Here is a 26,325-nt window from a genome sequence, read left to right on the forward strand (position 1 = left end):
ACATTCGTAAATGAATGGCTTCTGGTTTTTGAAATGTAAATAAACCAATCTATTGTGATAAAACAACAAAATTGCAATAACTGCATTAACCATCAAAGTGAAGTCTAACTCTAACTAGTCTTGAAACAAATCTGAATAAGGAAAAACATTGCAATAAAATAATGTGAACTGGTTAAACTAAAAAGAGTTGAGATCTGTCATGACCAGTGTTGGGCACGTTACTTTAAAAAAGTAATTAGTTACTTTTGGGAAGAAGTAGTGAGTAATGTAACTGAGTTAGTAACTGAATTACTCTATAGTAAAAGTAACTAGTTACCAGGGAAAGTAACGATTTCTGTTACTTTAAAGCGAACTTGTTGTATGTCAAAGAATTTGAAATTTTCTGAGGAGTATTCGAGTCAGTGGAATAGAGAAGAACAGACAGGTAGTTAACTTGTTAGGTGCTTCAGCAGATTTGAATTGCTTACCACAGATGTCGACAAAAGCTTTGCCCCGGGACATAAATTACACATTACATGCAGGTTCTTTCCTTTAATATCGACAAACTTGAAATAGTGTCTATATCTCCACATCTTAAAGGACAATTTTTCTTCTGACTGCTCTGCCATCCCGACCCTGTGCATCTGTTTTGCGTGTGTGTTTGCCGCACGTGCTGTTCTGGTTTGCTTGTGAAATCACCGGCTCTGATTGGCTTGCCGCGACACATGACTCTAACCCTCAGCCAATCACAATCACTTCCATCGCATCTCTCGAGGGGCTGCATTCAGGTAGGCTAGTTTCCCGACAATTCACGTCACCTTCAAAGCGTCTGCCGTCCTCAAGATGGAAGCAGAATTATTGCTGGCTGACAGTGGGAGATGGGAATGAGGCTAGCATCAGGTGTAGCAAACACAGAAACGTTACCAAACTTTGGAAAGCATTGTCTAATTGAATGAGCAGGTTCAAACAGCTTGGAGTCAGAAGTACGTGCGCTATTCTCGAACCTGAACGCACCCAAAGTCTTGGATGACAAATCAACAGAGCAGAGAGTCGACTCGACACGGCTGGTAGTTTCTTCAATTTATTCGGAGTAAGTAACGCACCGCTTTTGACCGTCAGTAACGGTAACGGCGTTGTAACGGCGGAAAAAGTAATTAGTTAGATTACCCTGTTACTGAAAAAATAAAGCCGTTACTCCCAACACTGGTCATGACAGAACATCACTTCAATGATATCTGGCGCCATCTAGCGTCGTGAATGGGTATAGACCCTACCCACTGACGTCACAAAATCACGTGATCGCTGTATGGTTCCGCCCCCTTGTCCGTCATTTTGTGTCTGTATTATCAATGGTCTTAATTGATCGAGCAATTTATAATGCATTTCATGGAAGACCCGGTGCTTTCGGATGCCGTAAACTCACTTGATGCGTTGCATAAAAGGCGTTATGTGGAAAAGCTTCAGTTTATCCAATCGCCAGATCCATATTTGATGCCTAAATCGATGTTTTTCGACCCGCTGTCTCCGCCGTATTTGCCTGACATCTGCTAGCTACCCTGATATGTACAACTATCTTGTCCACACAAAATCAGCCTATTCTCACGAAAGTTTGAAAAACTTTAAGAGCTTGGAGGCTTATGAATACTTCGTTGCTGGTTGGGTGAAACAGGTCCTCGTCCACGAAAATTCGGCAGGAATCTATCTTGTGCTTGGAAAGGTGAGTTACGAAATGTTCAATTCAAAATCTTTTGTTATTGCTAACATCCACTGTCAAGTCTAATGTATTTCATGTCGTTTGTCAATGAGTTGGGGCTTTTAATGTTTATATGGTTTAGCGATAGCACTCTCACTACATACATACGTGTATGTTGTCGGCGATTAGCCTAGCAACGATCTTAATTGTGGTTGTCAGCCCAAAACCCTCTAAATATATATTAAATGCATCTTACCAGATATAAAATGACTACTACATAATCTGTGGTAATCGTTTGGAGCCCAGTTTTCTCGTCGAATTGCAGCAGCCCATCTCGCTCTCTTCTCTCCGGGTCTCTCGGAATCCGGTAGAACTTCAAGTCTCTCAGTCTTCTCCGTCTATCTTCTCTGTTATTGCAACCGACCGCCACACATGCCTTCACCATTTTGATTATTAATGTTAACGAGCAGAAAAACACGTCGTAAATAGGAGGAATGTACGTAGCCGTAACAGGTAAACATGATGTGTTGACGGACAATTGGGCGGGCACCAGTCAGGAGGAAGGAGTCGTGACGTCACGTGGGTAGGGTCTATAATGTCTTGACCGCGAATATAAGACGACACCCTCTTTTTCAGTCTTATTTCAATGCAAAAAACACAGTCTTATATTCCGGGCCAATACGGTAATAATTTCAACAATCTCACAACTAGCCTTGTGGCGTTCTCTTTCGACTCTCGGGCTCTTGGGAAATACTGCTGCTGTAAAATTAAACTAGCTTCAAGTTGCTTCAATTTCTTGCTGCGTATCTTCCCTGTAATCTTGTCGTACATGTCAGCGTGTCTTGTTTGGTAATATCGTCTCACATTGAGCTCTTTAAAAACAGCGACTCTCTTTGCAAATGAGACGGACACAGATGTTGTGTATTTTAGTGAAGAAATGGTCTAATTTCCACCTATCCTTGAAGCGTCGGCCGTCGCAGTCAACTTTTTTTGTTGACTGTCGCCATTTTAGAAAATTGGGAGTAAAGGGTCACACGGGGTAATGTTGCTTCGAGTGCTGCTGCCTTTTAGCGGGTAAATGAGGAGCAGCATTTAGTGTGTAAGCTACTTCTTATGCTGGTGGCAGTACTGCTGATCAATTAAGTCTGTGTGCGGGCCAGATGTTATTGATTTTATGACAGAGGCTGGATGAAATTTGACCACGGGCCGCATTTGGCCCCCGGGCCGGACTTTGGACATCTCTGCTGTAGAATGAACAAGCAGACATACATATAAATAATTAAAATTTGACACAAACTTTTGAACTTTTAAACATTCATATTATAATACATTGGAAGGCAGATTAGCTGCATTTACAGTTGTACTAAGGAGGTCACCACATTGGTTAAAAGACTAGCATCACATTCGACATATTTACGTAAAATAAATGCTAACTGCCCGTTTTTGTTTTGCTTTTAAACAAGAATCGAGACTGGTTTTCACCCATATCTATAAAGAATTCAGGAATTTAAGCATTTATTCACAAAATGTTTGACGGAAAAAGCTTTTCGTGTACACATAGCGTGGGCTAATTTTATGAACTGGTTTGCCTCATTTTTCACAATATTTACGTAAAACAAATGCTACCTGCACGTTTTCTTTGCTTTTAACCAAGATTCGAGACTATTTTACGTACATATCTAAAAAGAATTCAGTGATTTAAGCATTTATTCACAAGAATTGTCTTCTTTACACATGAAGGTGGCTAATAATTTTTGTAACTGACTAGCCTTATTGTTTGCGATATTTATGCAAAATAAATGCTCCCTGCACGTTTTGTTTTTAACCAAGATTCGAGACTGTTTTACGTCCATGTGTTTCAAGAATTCAGTTTTTTAAGCATTTATTCACAAGAATCTTTGACGGAAAAAGCTCTTTGTGTACACATGGCGTGGGCTAATTTTACGAACCGGCTAGCCTCATTGTTCGCAATATTTACACAAAATAAATGCTTTTTTTTTTTTTTTTTTTTGCTTTTAACAAAGATTTGTGACCATTTTACATCCATATCTATAAAGAATTCATTCAGTGGTTTAAGCATTTATTCACAAGAACTTTGTTTACACATTAAGGTGGCTAATTTTCATACCTGACTAGCCTTATTGTTAGCAATGTTTACGCAAAATAAATGCTACCTGCATGGTTTCATTTTGCTTTTAACCAAGATTCAAGACTGAATTCTTTATAGATATGGACGTAAAACAATGATTTAAGCATTCTTCCTCGAAACATTACCATTTTTCTCGTAAAACGTTGATTTATCTGATAATCTGACGTGGCTATTGTATGCTAGTAATATTTTTTTTTCTTAGTTTGACCTTACTACTCCAGCTGAACTATCTAGTCTCCACCTGAAATAATTTCCATCACTCATGATTCATTTTTGGTACAGTATAATCCAGAGAACATTTTATCAAAGATTGTGTAAAATGCAAAAAAATAGTTCACTGATCAGCAGTTGGAAAAACACAAAATGGCGGACCGAAACGACACAAAAAAATTCACAGTAACAGTCATCGTCCAGTTAGTTTCGACTGGGAGGGTCCGGCAGCAATCATTCGCCCCAAAAAATGACAAAAGTCTTGTTTGGAGGTTCCCTGTGCCTGCGGCATCAGTATTTGTTGATTCCCAATATTCTCACTCCGTGGAAAAGAGGCAACTTTGGCAAGAGGACACTCAGGAGGGAGCAAGTGTTGATCAGGAAATGCGTTGCGTCGTACTTGGTGTAGAAGCTTGCCAGGATGTACCTGCCGAGAAAGAACAACACTTGAAGTTTTTGATGAACAACATGGACATTGTTTTAAAAGTCATTCCAATAAGTTGGATGAAATGTGAACATTTAATATTGCTTTGCTCCCACCCCCATGGTTCACTTTCTGTAGAGACCCAAAAATGGTGCTTGCTAGCGTGCCAATAAAAACTGATATTAACAGATCTAACTGGTCAAAGAATAAACAGTACAGTGTGTCATGGTGATTGATTTGGGAGATGGGGAGACCCTTTGCCCCCCCCCCCCAAAACAAAAAAAAAACAGCGGTGAAAAAGCCGATGTGACGTCACCAGTGTTGTTAATCTTACTTTAAAAAACGTCATTTTCAAAGTATCGGAATCGGCAAAGAAATATCGGCCATCCATCCATCCATCCATTATCTTCCGCTTGTTCCGGGGTCGGGTCGCGGGGGCAGCAGCTTTAACAGGGAAGCCCAGACTTCCCTCTCCCCAGCCACTTCAACCAGCTCCTCCGGCGGGATCCCAAGGCGTTCCCAGGCCAGCCGAGAGACATAGTCTCTCCAGCGTGTCCTGGGTCGTCCCCGGGGCCTCCCGCCGGTGGGACATGCCCGGAACACCTCTCCAGGGAGGCGTCCAGGAGGCATCCGAACCAGGTGCCCGAGCCACCTCAGCTGGCTCCTCTCTACGCGGAGGAGTAGCGGCTCGACGCCGAGTCCCTCCCGGATGACCGAGCTTCTCACCCTATCTCTAAGGGAGAGCCCGGACACCCTGCGGAGGAAACTCATTTCGGCCGCTTGTATCCGGGATCTTGTTCTTTCGGTCACGACCCAAAGCTCGTGACCATAGGTGAGGGTAGGAACGTAGATCGACTGGTAAATCGAGAGCTTTGCCTTTCGGCTCAGCTCCTTCTTCACCACTACGGACCGGTGCAGCGTCCGCATTACTGCAGACGCCACACCGATTCGCCTGTCGATCTCCCGCTCCCTCCTACCGTCACTCGTGAACAAGACCCCAAGATACTTGAACTCCTCCACTTGGGGCAGGATCTCATCCCCGACCCGGAGAGGGCACTCCACCCTTTTCCGACTGAGGACCATGGTCTCGGATTTGGAGGTGCTGATCTTCATCCCAACCGCTTCACACTCAGCTGCGAACCGCTCCAGTGAGAGTTGGAGGTCACGGCTTGATGAAGCCAACAGCACTAAATCATCTGCAAAAAGCAGAGATTCAATGCTGAGGTCACCAAACCGGACTCCCTCAACGCTTCGGCTGCGCCTAGAAATTCTGTCCATAAAAGTTATGAACAAAATCGGTGACAAAGGGCAGCCTTGGCGGAGTCCAACCCTCACTGGGAACGAATTCGACTTACTGCCGGCAATGCGGACCAGACTCTGACACCGGTCGTACAGGGACCGAACAGCCCTTACCAAGGGGCTCGGTACCCCGTACTCCCGGAGCACCCTCCACAGGATTCCCCTAGGCACACGGTCGAACGCCTTCTCCAAATCCACAAAACACATGTAGACTGGTTGGGCGAACTCCCATGCACCCTCGAGGACCCTGCTGAGGGTGTAGAGCTGGTCCACTGTTCCACGGCCGGGACGAAAACCACACTGCTCCTCCTGAATCCGAGATTCGACTTCCCGACGGACCCTCCTCTCCAGCACCCCTGAATAGACTTTACCGGGGAGGCTGAGGAGTGCGATTCCTCTATAATTGGAACACACCCTCCGGTCCCCCTTTTTGAAAAGGGGGACCACCACCCCGGTCTGCCAATCCAGAGGCACTGTCCCCGATGTCCACGCGATGTTGTAGAGGCGTGTCAGCCATGACAGCCCTACAACATCCAGAGCCTTTAGGAACTCCGGGCGGATCTCATCCACCCCCGGGGCCTTGCCACCGAGGAGCTTACCAACCGCCTCAGTGACTTCAACCCCAGAGATCGAAGAGCCCACCTCAGAGTCCCCAGACTCTGCTTCCTCAAAGGAAGGCGTGTCGGTGGAATTGAGGAGGGCTTCGAAGTATTCTCCCCACCGACTCACGACGTCCCGAGTCGAGGTCAGCAGTACACCATCTTCACTATACACAGTGTTAATAGTGCACTGCTTTCCTCTCCTCAGACGCCGGATGGTGGACCAGAATTTCCTCGAAGCCATCCGGAAGTCGTTTTCCATGGCCTCACCGAACTCCTCCCATGTCCGAGTTTTTGCCTCGGCGACCGCCGAGGCCGCAGTCCGCTTGGCCAGCCGGTACCTGTCAGCTGCCTCCGGAGTCCCACAGGCCAAAAAGGCCCGATAGGCCTCCTTCTTCAGCTTGACGGCATCCCTTACCGCTGGTGTCCACCAGCGGGTTCGGGGATTGCCGCCACGACAGGCACCAACCACCTTACGGCCACAGCTCTGATCGGCCGCCTCAACAATGGAGGTGCGGAACATGGCCCACTCGGACTCAATGTCCCCCACCTCCCCCGGGACAAGGGAGAAGTTCTGCCGGAGGTGGGTGTTGAAACTCTTTCTGACAGGGGATTCTGCCAGACGTTCCCAGCAGACCCTCACAATACGTTTGGGCCTGCCAGGTCTGGCCAGCATCTTCCCCCGCCATCGGAGCCAACACACCACCAGGTGGTGATCAGTTGACAGCTCCGCCCCTCTCTTCACCCGAGTGTCCAAAACATGCGGCCGCAAGTCCGATGACACGATTACGAAGTCGATCATCGAACTGCGGCCTAGGGTGTCCTGGTGCCAAGTGCACATATGGACACCCCTATGTTTGAACATGGTGTTCGTTATAGACAAACCGTGACGAGCACAGAAGTCCAATAACAGAACACCACTCGGGTTCTGATCGGGGGGGCCGTTCCTCCCAATCACGCCCCTCCAGGTCTCACTGTCATTGCCCACGTGAGCGTTGAAGTCCCCCAGTAGAACGAGGGAGTCCCCAGAGGGGGCGCTCTCTAGCACACCCTCCAAGGACTCCAAAAAGGGTGGGTATTCTGAACTGCTGTTCGGTGCATAAGCACAAACAACAGTTAGAACCCGTCCCCCCACCCGAAGGCGGAGGGAGGCTACCCTCTCATCTACCGGGGTAAACCCCAACGTACAGGCGCCAAGCCGGGGGGCAATAAGTATGCCCACACCTGCCCGGCGCCTCTCACCATGGGCAACTCCAGAGTGGAAGAGAGTCCAACCCCTCTCGAGAGGATTGGTACCAGAACCCAAGCTGTGTGTGGAGGAGAGTCCGACTATATCTAGTCGGAACTTCTCTGCCTCACACACCAGCTCAGGCTCCTTCCCTGCCAGAGAGGTGACATTCCATGTCCCAAGAGTTAGCTTCAGCAGCTGGGGGTCGGACCGCCAAGGCCCCCGCCTTTGGCTGCCGCCCAACTCCCTACGCACCCGACCCCTTTGGCCCCTCCCACAGGTGGTGAGCCCATGGGAAGGGGAACCCACGTTGCCTTTTCGGGCTGAGCCCGGCCGGGCCCCATGGGGACAGGCCCGGCCACCAGACGCTTGCCTTCGAGCCCCACCTCCAGGCCTGGCTCCAGAGGGGGGCCCCGGTAACCCGCGTCCGGGCAAGGGAAACTGGGGTTCAATAATCTTGCTCGTCATAAGGGGTCTTTTTGAGCCATACTTTGTCTGGCCTCTCACCTAGGACCTGTTTGCCATGGTTGACCCTACCAGGGGCTTAAAGCCCCAGACAACATAGCTCCTAGGATCATTGAGACACGCAAACCCCTCCACCACGATAAGGTGATGACTCATGGGGGGAGAAATATCGGCCATGCCTTTTTTTAATATATATATATATTTTTTAATTAAATCGTTTTCTAATTGTATTTAATGTTACAGACATAATATGTTACACTTATCCAGTCTTTAGTTTAGGATTAAGGTAGGGTTATCAAATTTATCCCAATAATGGCGGTACTTAAAAAAAAAAAAAAAATCACGTTAAAATATTTAACGCAATTAATGCATGCGCTGCACGACCCACTCACGCTCCATCTGTAATGGCGCCGTTTTGCCTATATAGAGAGCTAAAAGGCAGTGTTAAATGAGTAGAGTGAATTTTGGCAGCCTTTGAAGCCTTATTTTAGTTGGCTAAAGCCTTACAATCCCTCTCCCTTAGATTAGAAATATCGTGGGGAAGCAAGGTAACAATTGATCTTTTTCTTAACACCTTATGTTATTTCCCAACGCAGAGAAGATATATCAATTGGTCGCACTACGCACAGTCATGGTTCCACTTCCCATCATGCATTTGGGCATGGACTTCAGTATCATTTACTGAAAGCTCAACAGAAACACTAGATGGCAATATTTAGTCACAATATACAAAGTCACAAGTCTTTCTATCTGTGGATCCCTCTCACAGAAAGAATGTTGATAATGTAAATGCCATCTTGAGGATTTATTGTCATAATAAACAAATACAGTACTTATGTACTGTATGTTGAATGTATATATTCGTCCGAGTTTTATTCATTTTTTTCTTCGCCAAAATGTATATGATCGGGAATGATTGGAATTGAATCGGGAGCAAAAAAAGCAATCGGATCGGGAAATATCGGGATCGGCAAATACTCAAACTAAAACGATCGGGATCGGATCGGGAGCAAAAAAACATGATCGGAACAACCCTAGCTACTTGGCAAAGTAACTGGTGATAATTTTCATGTTTTTTTTTCCCTCAAAAAAAAAAAAACAAAAACAGGTCACACAATGTGAAGTTAAAAGGGTTTTTGGGACAACTGGCCCTAGCCCAATTCTTTACCCTAAACTTAACTAGACAGAGATACTGCGGGTATTGCGATAACTAGATAGTAACCAGTGCTATGTGTGGAAGTCATTTAAGTTGCGAATCAACCGTTAAAGTTGTAAAAAATGGTCCCGTTTTTGCATTAGTTCCCTTCTGTCTATGTTCGACATGTTTAAGTTTTAAAACTGTTTGATCATTTAAAGATATATTTAAGTGTTGCCGATTTAGAAATATTTAAGATAAAAAGTTACTTAGGTTCGCTAGGAAGATTCTCTACAACAGAGCCTTCTTGATAAGTCTACTGCTTTAAGATGGCGGCTGTCTACTAACTCATCTAGTTCTTTATAATACATGTTGCTAATGCCGCCGTGTCTGTCATTTGCATCTAGTTATGTTTATATGTGATATCTACCGAAGCATTGGGGTGCAACGGTTCAGTTAGCCCATGGTTCGGTTTGAACCTCGGTTTTGAGATCATGGTTTCGTTTCGGTTTGCTTTTTGCATTTAAAAAAAAATAATTTTAAACTGCCTTTATTTTGCTTTTAAGAAAATGAAAAACACTCAAAATGTAAAAATGTTCAACTGTAAAATGCCTCTTAGCCAGGGGTGAAAGTGGCTAGAATTTCTTGCCGGAACTCCCCAACGTGAAGGTTGCCACAGAGCCAGAAATTTTATTTGTAAATTATTTTTTTTCTTTCCTTTTTCTTTTATTGGGGGGGGGGGGAATTAAAATTCTTAAACTACTGAAATGCAAAGAAAACTGTTTTAGCACACTTATTTCTATTACACATACAAAAACCGATTTTCATTCAAAATTGTATTTTTTCAATGATTTGCAAAATAAAAGTTGAGAAAAACAACAATAACCCCAACCTCCATCTCCTAATTTTTATTTTCCCTCATTTCCTCACATGCCAAATCTAAATTTTAATTACTTAACATAGGAGGTATATTAAAATTGAAGTTAATGTATAAGTAGAATACATTCAGAAAACTAAGTACAAATGACTTCTATTATGCAGAGTGAAATGGAATATATTTTGAAGATCGGGCAAACATTGACTTTTTAAAATCATAAGGAAATGAATAAGTAGCTGAACATAAATGAAGAAATGTATGTCCAAAGTGCACATTGACAGCTAAGATGTTCTGAACCTCCCCATCAGAACAAATAAAACTAAATATGATAAATAAACTTCCTCACCTCTTTCGTTGCTCTTAAAGATTTGATCCATTTTATGTTGCATTGCCCTTTTTCTGTCGCATCAATTCAACAAACTTTTTTTTTTTTTTGCTGTTCCAGAGATATAGTGCCTTGCAAAAGTATTCGGCCCCCTTGAATCTTGCAACCTTTCGCTCTGTTTACATAAGGCGGCCGTTAGCCACATTTACTAACAGACTAGCATTGTATTTCAACATATTTACGTAAAATAAATGCTCACTGCACGTTTTTTTTTGCTTTTAACCAAGAATCGAGGCTCTTTTACATTCATATCTATAAAGACTTTGGGGATTTAACCATTTTTTTCACAAGAATTTTCACCGGTAAAGCTCTGTTTACATAAGGCGGCCGCTAGCCACATTTACTATTGCATATACTAACTGCACTGTTTTTTTTTTTTTTTGCTTTTAACAAAGAATCGAGACTGTTTTACGTCCATATCTATAAAGCATTTAGGGATTTAAGCATTTATTCACAATAATTTTCAACGAAAAAAGCTCAGTCTGTGATTTCAATCGGTCAGCTTTGAGGGCCTCGCCAACAATGCAGGCCCCTTATTTATCAGCCCCGCGTCCCGTCAATTATGAAGTCTATGCCTGAAAACATAGCCAACACTATTGTCTGCAAGGGTCATCGGTGATTCTCATGCGTGCATGTGTTGTTTTTTATTGGCATGCTAGGACGCAGCACTTCTTTTAATTCTTTTAATTTTACACATACAGCAAGAACAGTACATTATATTCAAATAATTAAACCCATCAGGACGTCTTGACGAGACGTAAACAAGTGAGACATTAAGAGGATTCTCGCCATGCTAAACATAATGCTAATGCTATAAGTTACATTTAGAGTGAAAGGATCACTCGGTAAACACCTTAAAAGGTTAAAGCAACATTGCATATTCTCTCATGCGAGATAAAACCATTTTTTTTACAATATTTACAAAAGAGGCAAGCCTGAAGCTTCCTATAGACACTACTCACATGACATCACAACCACGCCCCCGCGCCATATTGTCCGTCAACTCGTCGTCGTTGATGCATTACCGCTACGTAAATTCCTCCTATTATGGCGTTTTCTGCTCGTTAACATTAATAATCAAAATGGTGAAAGCGTGTGTGGCGGTCGGTTGCAGTAACAGAGAAGACAGTCGGAGAGACTTGAGGTTCTACTGTATTCCGAGAGACCCAGAGAGGAGAGCGAGATGGGCTGCTGCAATTCGACGAGAAAACTGGGCTCCAAACGATTACCACAGATTATGTAGTAGTCATTTTATATCTGGTAAGATGCATTTAATATATATTTAGAGGGTTTTGGGCTGACAACCACAATTAAGATCATGCTAGGCTAATCGCCGACAACATACCGTTTCAAATTCAAGATGCTTATTTCTTCCACCATCTTTATTTTTTGAATAATATTTAGCTGGTAACAAGTGAAAGAAGCTGGCCTCGTCTACGGATCATCGGTTAAACAGGGGTGTCCAAACTTTTTGCAAAGGGGGCCAGATTTGGTGTGGTAAAAATGTGGTGGGCTACCTGGGCTGATTTACGTAGAACAATACATTTAAAGAAATTTTAGCAAGCCCTTCTGTGTGTCACATTTGCTTTATTTATTTATTTTTTAATTCATAATTTCAACAATCTCGCCTTTGTGGCGATCTCTTTCGAACCTCGGGCTCTTGCGAAATACTGCTGCTGTGAAATTAGCTTCAAGTTGCTATAATTTCTCGCTGCGTATCTTCCCTGTAATGTCGTACATGTCAGCGTGTCTTGTTCGATAATATCGAGTCACATCGAACTCTTTAAAAACAGCGACTGTCTCTTTGCTAATGAGGCAGACACAGTTGTTGCGTGTTTTATTAAAGAAATAGTCCAATATCCACCTATCCTTGAAGTGTCGGCCATCGCAGTCAACTTTTATTTTTTAATTGATTGTCGCCATTTTAGAAAATTGGGTCACACGGGGTAATGTTGCTTAGAGTGCTGCTCTTAAAGTTTTTCAAACTTTCGTGAGAATAGGCTGATTTTGTGTGGACAAGTTAGTTGTAGATATCAGGGTAGCAGATGTCAGGCAGAGAGGGCGAAGACAGCGGGTCGAAAAATATCGATTCAGGCATCAAATATGGATCTGGCGAATGGATAGACTGAAGCTTTTCCACATAACGCCTTTTGTGCAACGCATCCAATGAGTTTACAGCGTCTGAAAGCACCGGGGCTTCCATGAATTGCTCTATAAACTGAACGACTAATTGAAACCATTGAGAATAGGGCTAAACAGAGACGTCTATAGACCCTACTCACCAACGTCACAGAATGACGTGTCGCTGTATCCGGCCGCCTTATTGTCCGTCATTGTTTATCCGTATTCTCAATGGTTTCAATTTGTCGTGCAATTCATGGAAGCCCCGGTGCTTTCAGACGCTGTAAACTCATTGGATGCGTTGCATAAAAGGCGTTATGTGGAAAAGCTTCAGGCTATCCATTCGCCAGATCCATATTTGATGCCTAAATCGATATTTTTCGACCCGCTGTCTTCGCCCTCTCTGCCTGACATCTGCTACCCTGATATCTACAACTATCTTGTCCACACAAAATCAGCCTATTCTCACGAAAGTTTGAAAAACTTTAAGAGCAGCACTCTAAGCAACATTACCCCGTGTGACCCTTTACTTCCAATTTTCTAAAATGGCGACAATCAATTAAAAAAAAAAAAAGTTGACTGCGATGGCCGACGCTTCAAGGATAGGTGGCTATTGGACCATTTCTTCAATAAAACACGCAACAACTGTGTCTGCCTCATTTGCAAAGAGACAGTCGCTGTTTTCAAAGAGTTCGATGTGACGCAATATTACCAAACAAGACACGCTGACATGTATAACATTACAGGCAATATATGCAGCGAGAAATTATAGCAACTTGAAGCTAGTTTAGTTTCACAGCAGCAGTATTTCGCAACAGCCCGAGTGTCGAAAGAGAACGCCACAAAGACGAGACTGTTGAAATTATGAATTAAAAAAAAAAAATAATAAAGCAAATATGACACACAGAAGGGCTTGCTAAAATTTCTTTAAATATATTGTTCTATGTAAATCAGCCAAGGTAGCCCCCCGCATTTTTACCACACCAAATCTGGCCCCCTTTGCAAAAGGTTTGGACACCCCTGTTTAACCGATGATCCGTAGACGAGGCCAGCTTCTTTCACTTGGTACCAGCTTAATATTATTCAAAATGTAATGATGGTGGAAGAAATAAGCATCTTGAATTTGAAACTATGTTGTTGGCGATTAGCCTTGCAATGATCTTAATTGTGCTTGTCAGCCCAAAACCCTCTAAATATATATTAAATGCATCTTACCAGATATAAAATGACTACTACATAATCTGTGGTAATCGTTTGGAGCCCAATTTTCTCGTCGAATTGCAGCAGTCCGTCTCGCTCTCCTCTCCGGGTCTCTCGGAATACGGTAGAACTTCAAGTCTCTCCGTCTATCTTCTCTGTTATTGCAACCGACCGCCACACACGCCTTCACCATTTTTATTATTAATGTTAACGAGCAGAAAAACACGCCATAATAGGAGGAATTTACGTAGCGGTAATCCATCAACACGACGAGTTGACGGACAATATGGCGCGGGGGCGTGGTTGTGACGTCATGTGAGTAGGGTCTATAGCAGCCTCCCTTCAAGCTGCTCTGGGCTCCTATCGTCAGTCAGCGGTGCCCACCGTTGCCCACACACATGCCAGATCAAAATCCTTATTTTATTGATTTATTTTCTTTGTTAATCGGCCAATGTTTGGGGAAAAGTCCATATATCGTCCGGCCTCTAGTTCCCCCCCTAATGTGAAGCTGATCTTTTCCAAAGTGTGGTATAGGAAGAAGAAGAAATGGTTGGCAATCTTACAGAACGATTGGTGAGATGGTAAGGAATTTGCGCGACGCCGTGAACTGGATGCCGTAGTCCATCTGCTCCCAGTGTGTGAGAAGGCGGGCTTTGCCTTGGTCAGGGGTCTCAAAGGGAGTGCCCTTCACCGTGTGCAGGAACAGATACATCACCTGCACTCAGGGTAAATAAATACCATTCAAGGGAGGTAAAAAAAAAAAAAAAAAATTAATCCCAAACTTTTTTGTGCAGAACCCCTAAAAATCTGGTAAAACATAAGGGCTATATACAGTAGCATTTAAGCTGGCGAACGTTTGCTATGCAAGTTAGCCAAATGCATCGCAAACATCAGCTAGCTTAAATGCTAATGTTGACAACAATTGCCTAACTTGCATCGCAAAAGTCTGCTAGATTCAATGCAATATAATGATAACAGGCATGCAAACTGGTTAGGGGTGAAAAAGGTGACAAAGTAACACGGACACACGGCATGCGCGGAGAAGTGCATTTCATAGTGCAACCAGAGACATCTCGAATTAACACAGTACATAATAATTTCACATATACAAGTCTAAATCTCTCATCTTGAAATCAGAACATATAAGACGCATAAAGTAGCAAATGATACAAAATCTAAATTGTAAAATATACAGTATGTCCCATTTTCATTAAGCAGAGAACAGCTGTACTCCAGTCTCTCACTATTGTCAGTCATTTGTTGTCACGAGAAGAGAGTGGCGGTGATAGGTTTAGGTCATCGGAGTAGAGCAGGGGTGCCCAACCTTTTTTGCACCACGGACTGGTGTTATTTGGGTCTTTTTCACGGACCGGTGTTCTGACAAATTTTGCAACCCATCAAAAATTGCAACGATGTGGTTCTGCGCATGCGCGTAACGTTACGCATAGCCGCAAAATGCGCAGGTGCAGCGATTCCACAGTAAACACTACACAAACTTTCTTGAAAGAAAGGAATATTAACTTACGTTTGATCATAACAGGACTTGTAGAAAAGTTCTCCACAGATACATCCTGCCATGTTAGCTGCACACAAAAACTGCACACCGCTCTCACCATTAAGGACTTCGCCTTGTCGTTAAGCATTAATTAAGAAGCCCGCCTCACAAAGATACCATGTTGGAAATTGCAGCAAGGTTTTCAATGCTCTCGTAGCGAAGTCAGGATATTCCGGAATGACTTTAATCCAGAACCTCGGTAGAGTTGTTGTCTCAAATGTACGTTTAATAAGGTTGCCATCATTTGCGACATCTACAAGTTGATCCTCCTGTTGCACAGACATGCTCGAATCACTCGGTTTATTCACAAACGGGTCACGAATCCACTCCTTCGCCGTTCGTGGGTCGTCGAGGTTGTAGGCTCGTCAGGTGCCCTTTTCGCCGTAAAAATATCTCCAAAGACGTCTGTTTTCCAGTCATCTTCGCTCGTGTGGGGGCTAATTATTTCCGGGAACAAATGTGCTGCGCCCGCGAACTAGTAATAGGTTATTATCGAGGACAAGCGCACATAGATATATTATATACTAGAGCTGAAACAAATACTCAAGCAACTCGAGTAATTCAAGTTTAAAAACTGATCCGAGTAATTTTATTCACCTCGAGGAATCGTTTAATTTTGCCAGCTCTAAGCATCACGTTTTCCCCGGACTACTTTTCATGCGGGACAACGCGCTGACACATGCGTAGAGGAAGAAGCAATTAAAAAAAATACCTTATTGCAGCCAACAGCCGTTACGAACTGCGCCGACGTTGCTAAAAACTACGCCCGCATGTTGCTACGGTGGTAGCAACATGGTAGCAGGTAGCGTCTGATGTGTGTCATACAGTTGTGAAGAACATAATGTCATGGCTCTCTTGAGTTTGCAGTTATTTCTACAACTCTGATTTTTCTCCGATAGAGTGATTGGAACAGATACTTCTTTGTCACAAAAAACATTCATGAAGTTTGGTTCTTTTATGATTTTATTATGGGTTAACAGAAAAAGTGATCAAATCTGCTGGGTCAAAAATATACATAGATGGATCTGAAAAAACGAATCATTGACTTGAACAAGTCAGGAAAGTCACTTGGAGCCATTTCAAAGCAGCTGCAGGTCCCAAGAGCAACAGTGCAAACAATTGTTTGTAAGTATAAAGTGCATTGCACTGTTTTGTCACTGCCACGATCAGGAAGAAAACGCAAGCTATCACCTGCTGCTGAGAGAAAATTGGTCAGGAGGGTGAAGATTCAACCGAGAATCACCAAAAAGCAGATCTGCCAAGAAATAGAAGCTGCTGGAACACAGGTGTCAGTGTCCACAGTCAAGCGTGTTTTGCATCTCCATGGACTGAGAGGTTGTCGTGCAAGAAGGAAGCCCTTGCTCCAAAAGCGGCACCTTAAGGCTCAACTGAAGTTTGCTGCTGATCACATGGACAAAGATAAGACCGTCTGGAAGAAAGTTCTGTGGTCACACGAAACAAAAATCGAGCTGTTTGGCCACAATGCCCAGCAATATGTTTGGAGGAGAAAAGGTGAGGCCTTTAACTCCAAGTACACCATGCCTACTGTCAAGCACGGTGGTGGTAGTATTATGCTGTGGGGCTGTTTTGCTGCCAATGGAACTGGTACTTTACAGAGAGTAAATGGGATAATGATGAAGGAGGATTACCTTCAAATTCTTCAAGATAACCAAACGTCATCTGCCCGAAGATTGGGTCTTGGGCGCAGTTGGGTGTTCCGACAGGACAATGACCCCAAACACACATCAAAAGTGGTAATGGAATGGCTAAATCAGGGTAGAATTAAGGTTTTCGAATGGCCTTCCCAAAGTCCCATTGAGAACTTGTGGACAATGCTGAAGAAACAAGTCCATGTCTGAAAGCCATCAAATTTAACTGAACTGCACCAATTCTGTCAAGAGGAGAGGTCAAAGATTCAACCAGAAGCTTGTGGATGGCTACCAAAAGCGCCTAATTGAAGTGAAAATGGCCAAGGGACATGTTAACAAATATTAGCGCTGCTGTATGTATATTTTTGACCCAGCAGATTTGATCACTTTTTTCTGTTAACCCATAATAAAGTCATAAAGGAACCAAACTTCATGAATTTTTTTGTGACAAAGAAGTATCTGTTCCAATCACTCTACAAGAGAAAAATCAGAGTTGTAGAAATAACTGCAAACTCAAGAGAGCCATGACATTATGTTCTTCACAAGTGTATGCAAACTTTTGACCACAACTGTGGATTTCACATGTCCGTAGAACTAGATGCGAAATGACCGACTCGGCGGCGTTAATAAAACAGCCGCCATCTTAAAGCAGTACACTTCTCAGCGCTCATAAATAAGATTAACGTTACTGTCACTCACTCACGTAACGTTATCCCTGCGGGGGGCTAGGTTTCTATTCATTATGACCACTGTCGATGCGTGGCTAACTCTTACATACAGTCTTTATTTAATCTTTGAAAAACGCGCTGTACAGTGATTAGGGTGTAAAATAAAAACTTAATTGTGCTAACTGTCAATTTTAGTTCAGTAGTCATTGCTGGATAAAACACCAAGTAGCACTGGTGCCTAATGTGCTCCAATACAGCACAGCATTTATTTTGAACACTTCAAAAACTCAAAATCCTATCAGGAGTTACAGTTTAGACCAGGGGTGTCCAAACTTTTTGCAAAGGGGGCCAGATTTGGTGTCGAAAAAATTTGGGGGGCCGACCTTGGCTGACGTTTTTTACGTAGAACAATTAGGGCTGTCAAAATCATCGCGTTAACGGGCGTTAATTAATTTTTAAAAAAAAATCACGTTAAAATATTTGACGCATTTATCGCACATGCCCCGCTCAAACAGATTAAAATGAAAGCAAAGTGTAATTTTCACTTGTTACTTGTGTTTTTTGGTGTTTTTCCGCCCTCTGCTGGCGCTTGGGTGCGACTGATTTTGTGGGTTTCAGCACTTTCAGGCTTCAGCACCATAATTATTTTTGACATCAACAATGGCGAGCAACTAGTTTATTTTTTGATTGAAAATTTTACAAACTATATTCAAACGAAAACGTTAAGAGGGGTTTTAATATAAAATTTCTATGACTTGGACTAACATTTATCTTTTAAGAACTACAAGTCTTTCTATCCATGGATCGCTTTAACAGAATGTTAATAATGTTAATGCCATCTTGTTGATTTATTGTTATAATAAACAAATACAGTACTTATGTACATTATAATGAATGTATATATCCGTCTTGTGTCTTATCTTTCCATTCCAACAATAATTTACTGAAAAATATGGCATATTTTATAGATGGTTTGAATTGCGATTAATTACGATTAATTAATTTTTAAGCTGTGATTAACTCGATTAAAATTTTTAATCGTTTGACAGCTTAAGAACAATATATTTAAGCAAAATTTAGCAAGCCATTCTGTGCGCCACATTTGCTTTTTAATTTTTTTAAAATGTTGAAATTATTAATTAAATAAATCTCACAACTAGCCTTTGTGGCGTTCTCTTTCGACTCTCGGGCTCTTGCGAAATACTACTGTGAAATAAACTAGCTTCAAGTTGCTTCAATTGCTCACAACGTATCTTTCCTGTAATCTTGTCGTACATGTCAGTGTGTCTTGTTTAGTAATATCGCCTTACATTGAACTCTTTAGAAAAAGTGACTTTCTCTTTGCAAATGAGGCGGACACAGTTGTTTCGTATTTTAGTGAAGAAATAGTCCAATTTCCACCTATCCTTGAAGCATCGGCCGTCACAGTCAACTTTCTTTTTTTTTTTGTTGATTGTCGACATCTTAGAATAAAGGGTAAAGGGTCACATGGGGTAATGTTGCTTAGAGTGCTGCCGCCTTTTAGTGGGTAAATGAGGAGCAGCATTTAGTGTGTAAGCTGGTTGCAGTACTGCTGACCAATTTATTAAGTTTGTGTGCGGGCCAGACGTTATTGATTTTAGGACAGAGGCTGGGGGCCGGATAAAATTTGACCACGGGCCGCATTTGGCCCCCGGGCCAAACTTTGGACATGTCTGGTTTAGACTAACTTAAAACTTAACTTATAGCTTGACACAAGTGGAAATTCAATTGAAACACGTGGGAAAAACACCTAACTTTTAAGTTATGTGTGTTATCAAGCGTAATGACATTTTTAGGTAAGAATTCTTTTATAAGATCTTAAAGGTTTTTGAGTGAAAGCAGCGAATTAGTCTTTTTTTAAAGTCACATTTGAGATGCAGTTGTTGGCTGTTTTCAACAATGTACATCGAAAATAAAACAATGATTGACTGAAAATGGTTTAATAGTAGATGAAATGTCTTGTTTTCTCATCTATAATTGCTCTTTCCGAAAAAAAAAAAAAAAAATTCAGAATAGAATAGAATTTTCAGTCGATTACTAAAATATTCGATAGCTGCAGCCCTATTATATACACAAACAAGATGTACTGCTAGCAGTCCAATCAATGGATTTCTATGACGACATTCTAATCTATCCTGTAGTATTCTAGCTAGAGTAGACAGGGATATTGGTGTGTTAAGCAGGGGCAAAGGGGTAAATTCGGCCAGAATGCGGTCGTTATTAAATTATTATTCCTGTGCGGCCCGGTAGTAAATGCGCACCGGAACCGGTCCGCGGCCCGGCAGATGGGGACCCCTGGACTAGATTGTAGTTTTGAGCATGGACTACGGTTTTGAAGTTAACGGTTTCACTCGCTCGTTGACAGACAACCCCCACCCACCCCATTTTTTTCTCCTCGTATCTACGTGATTCAAAAGAATGACCCATTTTGATTTCATAACGGCGAAATTTCGCCGAAAGGTGGCAAGTTTGCATGCCTGTGATAATGTTTACCAGATAGTTTAGTTAGTAAAAGAGGGAAATCGATATCGAAAACAACTTCTGACTGACCAGGTTGTGTATGACATTGGTCAGCGTCCAGACGATCGGCACGGTGAAGAACGGAATGCTGAGCAGAACCACGTGCAGCGCCACCGTCAACAGCAGGTAAGCCAGCCAGATGCCGCGGCTGTTCATCACCTGCGTGTTGGGGTTCACTTCACTGTGAGCCACGCCCACGTTCATCTGAGAAACAAGAAAACAACCATAAATGATCGAATATTTAGTTAATTATTAGTTAACTCTTTCATGCACAAATACTTTTCTCCTTTAATCAATTACTCCCTTGACTGTGGCCCACGGGGCAATAATTGTGATTTTTTTTTTTTCCCAGCACGCACCTTTAATCAGCTCTGGAAAATATTGTAAAAGTTTGTACTTCAAGTTAATGCTGCAATGATTAATCGATCAACTTGAGTAATTTGATTAAGAAAAAAAGCCTCGAATCAAATTTAGCTGCTTCGAGGATTCGTTTAATTAGAGTGCTGTTGCGATGGTTTATTTTGAAATTGTTTGCATTTCGTTTAGGGCTGCAGCTATCGATTATTTTAGTAGTCGATTAATCGATGAACTAGTTAATTCGAATAATTGAGTAATCAGAAAAGGAACATGAAAAATTAAAATACCTGAGCCTCAAACGGTATAAAAAAAATAAGGATCTTTGTACAACAAAAGTACAATGGCCAACTTACATAGCAAGAGTCCTCTAGCTTAAATGCTATAAAATGCTAATGCTTTTTTTTTTTAACAATGCTCTTAACAAATGGTTCAGACACATTTTCCCACAAAAAAGGCTACATATACAGTGCCTTGCAAAAGTATTCGGCCCCCTTGAACCTTGCAATCTTTCGCCACATTTCAGGCTTCAAACATAAAGATATAAAATTTTAATTTTTTGTCAAGAATCAACAACAAGTGGGACACAATCGTGAAGTGGAACAAAATTTATTGGATAATTTAAACTTTTTTAACGAATAAAAAACTGAAAAGTGGGGCGTGCAATGTTATTCGGCCCCCTTGCGTTAATACTTTGTAGCGCCACCTTTAGCTCCAATTACAGCTGCAAGTCGCTTGGGGTATGTTTCTATCAGTTTTGCACATCGAGAGACTGACATTCTTGCCCATTCTTCCTTGCAAAACAGCTCGAGCTCAGTGAGGTTGGATGGAGAGTGTTTGTGAACAGCAGTCTTCAGCTCTTTCCACAGATTCTCGATTGGATTCAGGCCTGGACTTTGACTTGGCCATTCTAACACCTGGATACGTTTATTTTTTAACCATTCCATTGTAGATTTGGCTTTATGTTTTGGATCATTGTCCTGTTGGAAGATAAATCTCCGTCCCAGACTCAGGTCTTGTGCAGATACCAACAGGTTTTCTTCCAGAATGTTCCTGTATTTGGCTGCATCCATCTTCCCGTCAATTTTAACCATCTTCCCTGTCCATGCTGAAGAAAAGCAGGCCGAAACCATGATGCTGCCACCACCATGTTTGACAGTGGGGATGGTGTGTTCAGGGTGATGAGCTGTGCTGCTTTTACGCCAAACATATCGTTTTGCATTGTGGCCAAAAAGTTCAATTTTGGTTTCATCTGACCAGAGCACCTTCTTCCACATGTTTGGTGTGTCTCCCAGGTGGCTTGTGGCAAACTTTAAACGAGACTTTTTATGGATATCTTTGAGAAATGGCTTTCTTCTTGCCACTCTTCCATAAAGGCCAGATTTGTGCAGTGTACGACTGATTGTTGTCCTATGGACAGACTCTCCCACCTCAGCTGTAGATCTCTGAAGTTCATCCAGAGTGATCATGGGCCTCTTGGCTGCATCTCTGATCAGTTTTCTCCTTGTTTGAGAAGAAAGTTTGGAAGGACGGCCGGGTCTTGGTAGATTTGCAGTGGTCTGATGCTCCTTCCATTTCAATATGATGGCTTGCACAGTGCTCCTTGAGATGTTTAAAGCTTGGGAAATCTTTTTGTGTCCAAATCCGGCTTTAAAATTCTCCACAACAGTATCTCGGACCTGCCTGGTGTGTTCCTTGGTTTTCATAATGCTCTCTGCACTTTAAACAGAACCCTGAGACTATCACAGAGCAGGTGCATTTATACAGAGACTTGATTACACACAGGTGGATTCTATTTATCATCATCGGTCATTTAGGACAACATTGGATCATTCAGAGATCCTCACTGAACTTCTGGAGTGAGTTTGCTGCACTGAAAGTAAAGGGGCCGAATAATATTGCACGCCCCACTTTTCAGTTTTTTATTTGTTCAAAAAGTTTAAATTATCCAATAAATGTTGTTCCATTTCACGATTGTGTCCCACTTGTTGTTGATTCTTGACAAAAAAATTAAATTTCTTATCTTTATGTTTGAAGCCTGAAATGTCGCGAAAGGTTGTAAGATTCAAGGGGGCCGAATACTTTTGCAAGGCACTGTACCAATACACTAAATTACGAATGCATTAAAAAAAACATTAGCTCAAAAAAAAAACTTGGCTCATGTTGGTCTTAACATGGAGCAGCTGGATTCAGACATGTGAAATGAGGCAAACTAGAGGGCAGTGTATCCACCCAAATCAATGAAACTAAATGCAAACACTTTCAAAATAAACCATTACAACGCCACTTTAATTAAACGAACACTCCAAGCAGCAAAATTTAATTCGAATCTTTTTTTTTCTAATCGAATACTCGAGTTAATCGATTAATCGTTGCAGCACTAATTTAGTTTATGGATTTGAGTGGAGACACTGCCCTCTAGTGGCAACAGTGAATATGACACAACTCATTTAACATGGCTGAATCCAGCTGCTCCCTGGTAAAAGCAACGTAAGGTAAGTCTTAGTTCGAGCTAATGTTTTTTTATGCATTTGTCATTTAATTTATCGGTATAATTAGCAGTTTTTTGTGGGAATTAAAAAAAAAAAAAAAAAAAAAAAGCATTTTCATAGCATTTAAACTAGAGGACTTTCACAATGCAAATTAGCCAATTGTTACGTTGTACTTTGACTTGATCGATGTATTATTTTCTAATACTGTTTGAGGCTAAGCTAAGATATTTTTATTTATCTGGAAATGCATTTATTGCTCTTGAGAAATGAACGTGCAATTCATACAACATCGTTTGATGTAGGATGGCAACTCGGGTATTTTTTTTTTCTTTTTGTATCCGCATTTAATGCTCATTTGTAAGTGCAATCTGAGCAACCTTTTTTTTTTTAAAACATCAAGTTTATTCTGCAACATCTTAAATGTTCCTAATCTGATTACTCGAACTAATTGATAGATTAATCGATTCGTTAAATAATCGATATTCGACACATAGGTGACCGTAGCGCATGCTGAAATTCGCCCCCCCGGCCCAGACGCACCCGCGGACAGCACCAACCAAAACAAGTGCCGCTCGGCTGACGCTGCCCTGCGTGCGCCCGCCGGGAAGGCCGAATCTCGCGCGTCCTCTTATTTTAACCCTTTGTACTGACTCCATGTTTCAAAAGCTTGAAGAACACTCACCGAAAACAGGTTGACAATTTATTCGTCAACAATGGTAAAAACAAGGCAAAAACAGACGGCGGAGGGACAATTCTGGATCCAAAACAAGGCTATATGTTTCCGAGCAGAAAAAATCTGTGTTATCTCAGTGTCCAGTCTTTTTAAAGTCTTTGCGGAGGCGGGCCTTGTCGAAGGCGTTTCTGGGCGTTGCTTTTGGGCCATCCCCTCTGCGGCCGGTTTTGGGTGGCTTAGGTTCGTGCGTGGATTGGGACGCCCGCTATCAACTTTGCTGTCCGGGCTGGTTGTACTTGTTTTAGGACAAAGCGCTTTGTCCTTGGAGTTTGCTGGGAGAGCTGATTGCCAGAGTTGGTGCGTCAATCTTGTGATAAGACGGCATTGTGTATCTCTTCTATTTCTTCTCATTAAACTATGGTGTGCTATTTATTTTATATTAGTAGTGTAGTCCTACCGTAAATATGAAAATGATACTATTTCCTGATTAATTATATTACGTGTGTTAGACTAATGCAAACAGTTAGACGGTGCCTACGAAAACCTGTACCATATGTATGTGTTAGACTATATATGTGTTAGACTAATGCAAACAATTATATGGTGTGTGCGATGACGATATCTTTTCTCCTTCATGCAGTTGGTAAACATGTAGATTAATGCTCTATATGCTATAAGTACTTAACATTTTTCACATTTTTTTATGTTAAATGAATAGATATACGGTGAATGAATCGTGTCGATGAAATGAAAATTAGTTTGAACCTTTTGTATGGAGAACTACATTTCCCATGATGCTTTTCGGCGAAACAGCATAACGTCACAACATTGTCTCCTACTGTTCAAGGTTTCATCCTATTTTTTTCTGGTCACAATATTAAAAATATACAGTTGTAGAAGGCAAACATCTTATCTAAAGCGTGAGGTTGTCATTTGGGCTGTTTGTTGTTGTTGTTGTTTTTTTTGTTTTGTTTTTTTTGTTGACAGGGCGGATTTTATGGTATGATTGGGTTGGGGGTGTTTGTCTTTACCATCTGGCAACTCAGTTGGTCGCAGTTGCCTTTTCTACTTGTCTGACTGAAACGGGACTCCCGACAAGAACTAGCGACTCGAATAAAAACAACTCATGAGAGTCCATCATCATAAAGTCATAAGTGATCTCGTCGGAATCGACAGAGTCTGAACGAAAGCGTAAAGTGACATTTTGTCATGCTAGTCAGCTAACGTTAGCCTTCGACGCAACCAAACTTGCTCAAAGTTGCACTAAGCTAAGTAGAAACGACGAGAGGGGTTCGGTAAGAAAATAGCGCAACAAAGTGCTTCGAAATGCAAAAACGTGCTGAACTATTAGGGGGTTTAAAGTTTACCTTGGCGCCTCGTCGCCTGCTGACCAGGAAGTAAGTGTTTTTGCTTTTCAGCACGCCCTTTTGGGTCGTCCTTAATTTCCCGACTTCCCTTCAACTTTTCGCACTCCCTCAGCATGTCACCGAGGGAGTGATCTCGAGATCATTTTTTAAAATCAGGCAAAATGACAGGATGTATGAGCAATTTTCAAGTATTATTAGGTTGCCAACTCCCTGAGAATAAAAATATGGGACACTTCATTGCAAGGGCCTAGGTTTGTTTAGGGTAGGGTGACCAAACGTCCTCTTTTGCCCGGACATGTCCTCTTAATACGTGCTCTCCGGAGGGTCCGGCCGGGTTTCATAAATGTATGAAAATGTCCGGTTTTTATGATTTTTCACGGGACCAATTTGAAGAGAATCCCTTCGGCCGCTAGGAGGCAGCGTCTGCCTGAGTTGACGTGGCTCCGACTAGTAGGGGCGGGAGAAGGAGTAGATCTTCTTCTTGTTTTTTGTTGGCAATTTACCCTTTGTTTCATGGGGAATTACCACCATCTAATGTCGGTATTATATTTTAAGTAGGAGCGCCTGCCCAGTTAAGAGTTTTTTACGATAAATACTTATATAACGGCAACTGTTGACTTCTGTCGGAGATTTGTAATGGCGTAATCTGTAAAATCCCGTTTGGTGTTGCATCGTTGCGCTGCCGATGATTGTAGAGCTGAAACGAATACTCGAGCAACTCGAGTAACTCGAGTTTAAAAACTGATCCGAGTAATTTTATTTACCTCGAGTAATCGTTTATTTTGCCAGCTCTAAGCATCACGTTTTGCTCGGACTACTTTTAATGCGGGACAACGCGCTGATGTCACGTGCGTAGAGGAAAAAGCTAAAAAAAAAACTTACTGCAGCCGACAACCGCTACAAACGACGCCGACGTTGCTAAATACTAGCCCGCACGATGCTAGTTCGTAGCAGGTAGTGTCTGATGAGTCTCATAGAGATCACATGTATGTTGAATTAGATGCGAAATGACATACTCGGCCCCGTCTGGGCAGCGTTAGTAAACAGCCGCCATCTTAAAGCAGTACAGCGCTAAGCGCTAATAAATAAGATTAACATAACGTTAGCCCTGCGGAGGGCTAGGTTTCTATTAATTATGACCACTGTCGATGCTTGGCTAACGTGTCTTACATACAGGCTTTAACATAACATAGCGATGTGGAGTGATGAGGGTGTGAAATAAAAACTCAATAATGCTAACTATCAATTTTAGCTCAGTAGTC

At 42.2% G+C, this 26,325-nt stretch overlaps 1 protein-coding gene across 3 annotated transcripts in view; it reads right to left on the reverse strand.

Moving 5' to 3' along the window:
- Window positions 1-354: 354 nt before the first annotated feature.
- The window catches only part of ormdl2 (ORMDL sphingolipid biosynthesis regulator 2), a 70,687-nt gene continuing 44,716 nt past the window's right edge, over window positions 355-26,325 (reverse strand). Inside the window, exons 1-5 of one of the 3 annotated variants that reach the window (XR_009061345.1) lie at window positions 25,064-25,199; window positions 20,208-20,381; window positions 14,328-14,479; window positions 3,847-4,458; window positions 2,674-3,298 (exon numbers count right to left, since the gene is read on the reverse strand). Coding sequence is in view for 2 of the 3 variants with exons in the window: in XM_057821088.1 (XP_057677071.1) it covers window positions 4,323-4,458; window positions 14,328-14,479; window positions 20,208-20,381 (462 nt within the window). In the remaining variant the exon portion in view is untranslated. Of the gene's footprint in view, window positions 4,459-14,327; window positions 14,480-20,207; window positions 20,382-25,063; window positions 25,200-26,325 lie in introns of those variants that run through there. The other 2 variants (XM_057821076.1, XM_057821088.1) reach the window with 2 other exon arrangements.

The sequence above is a fragment of the Corythoichthys intestinalis genome, chromosome 2, assembly GCF_030265065.1.
Source record: "Corythoichthys intestinalis isolate RoL2023-P3 chromosome 2, ASM3026506v1, whole genome shotgun sequence".
Lineage (NCBI taxonomy): Eukaryota > Metazoa > Chordata > Actinopteri > Syngnathiformes > Syngnathidae > Corythoichthys > Corythoichthys intestinalis.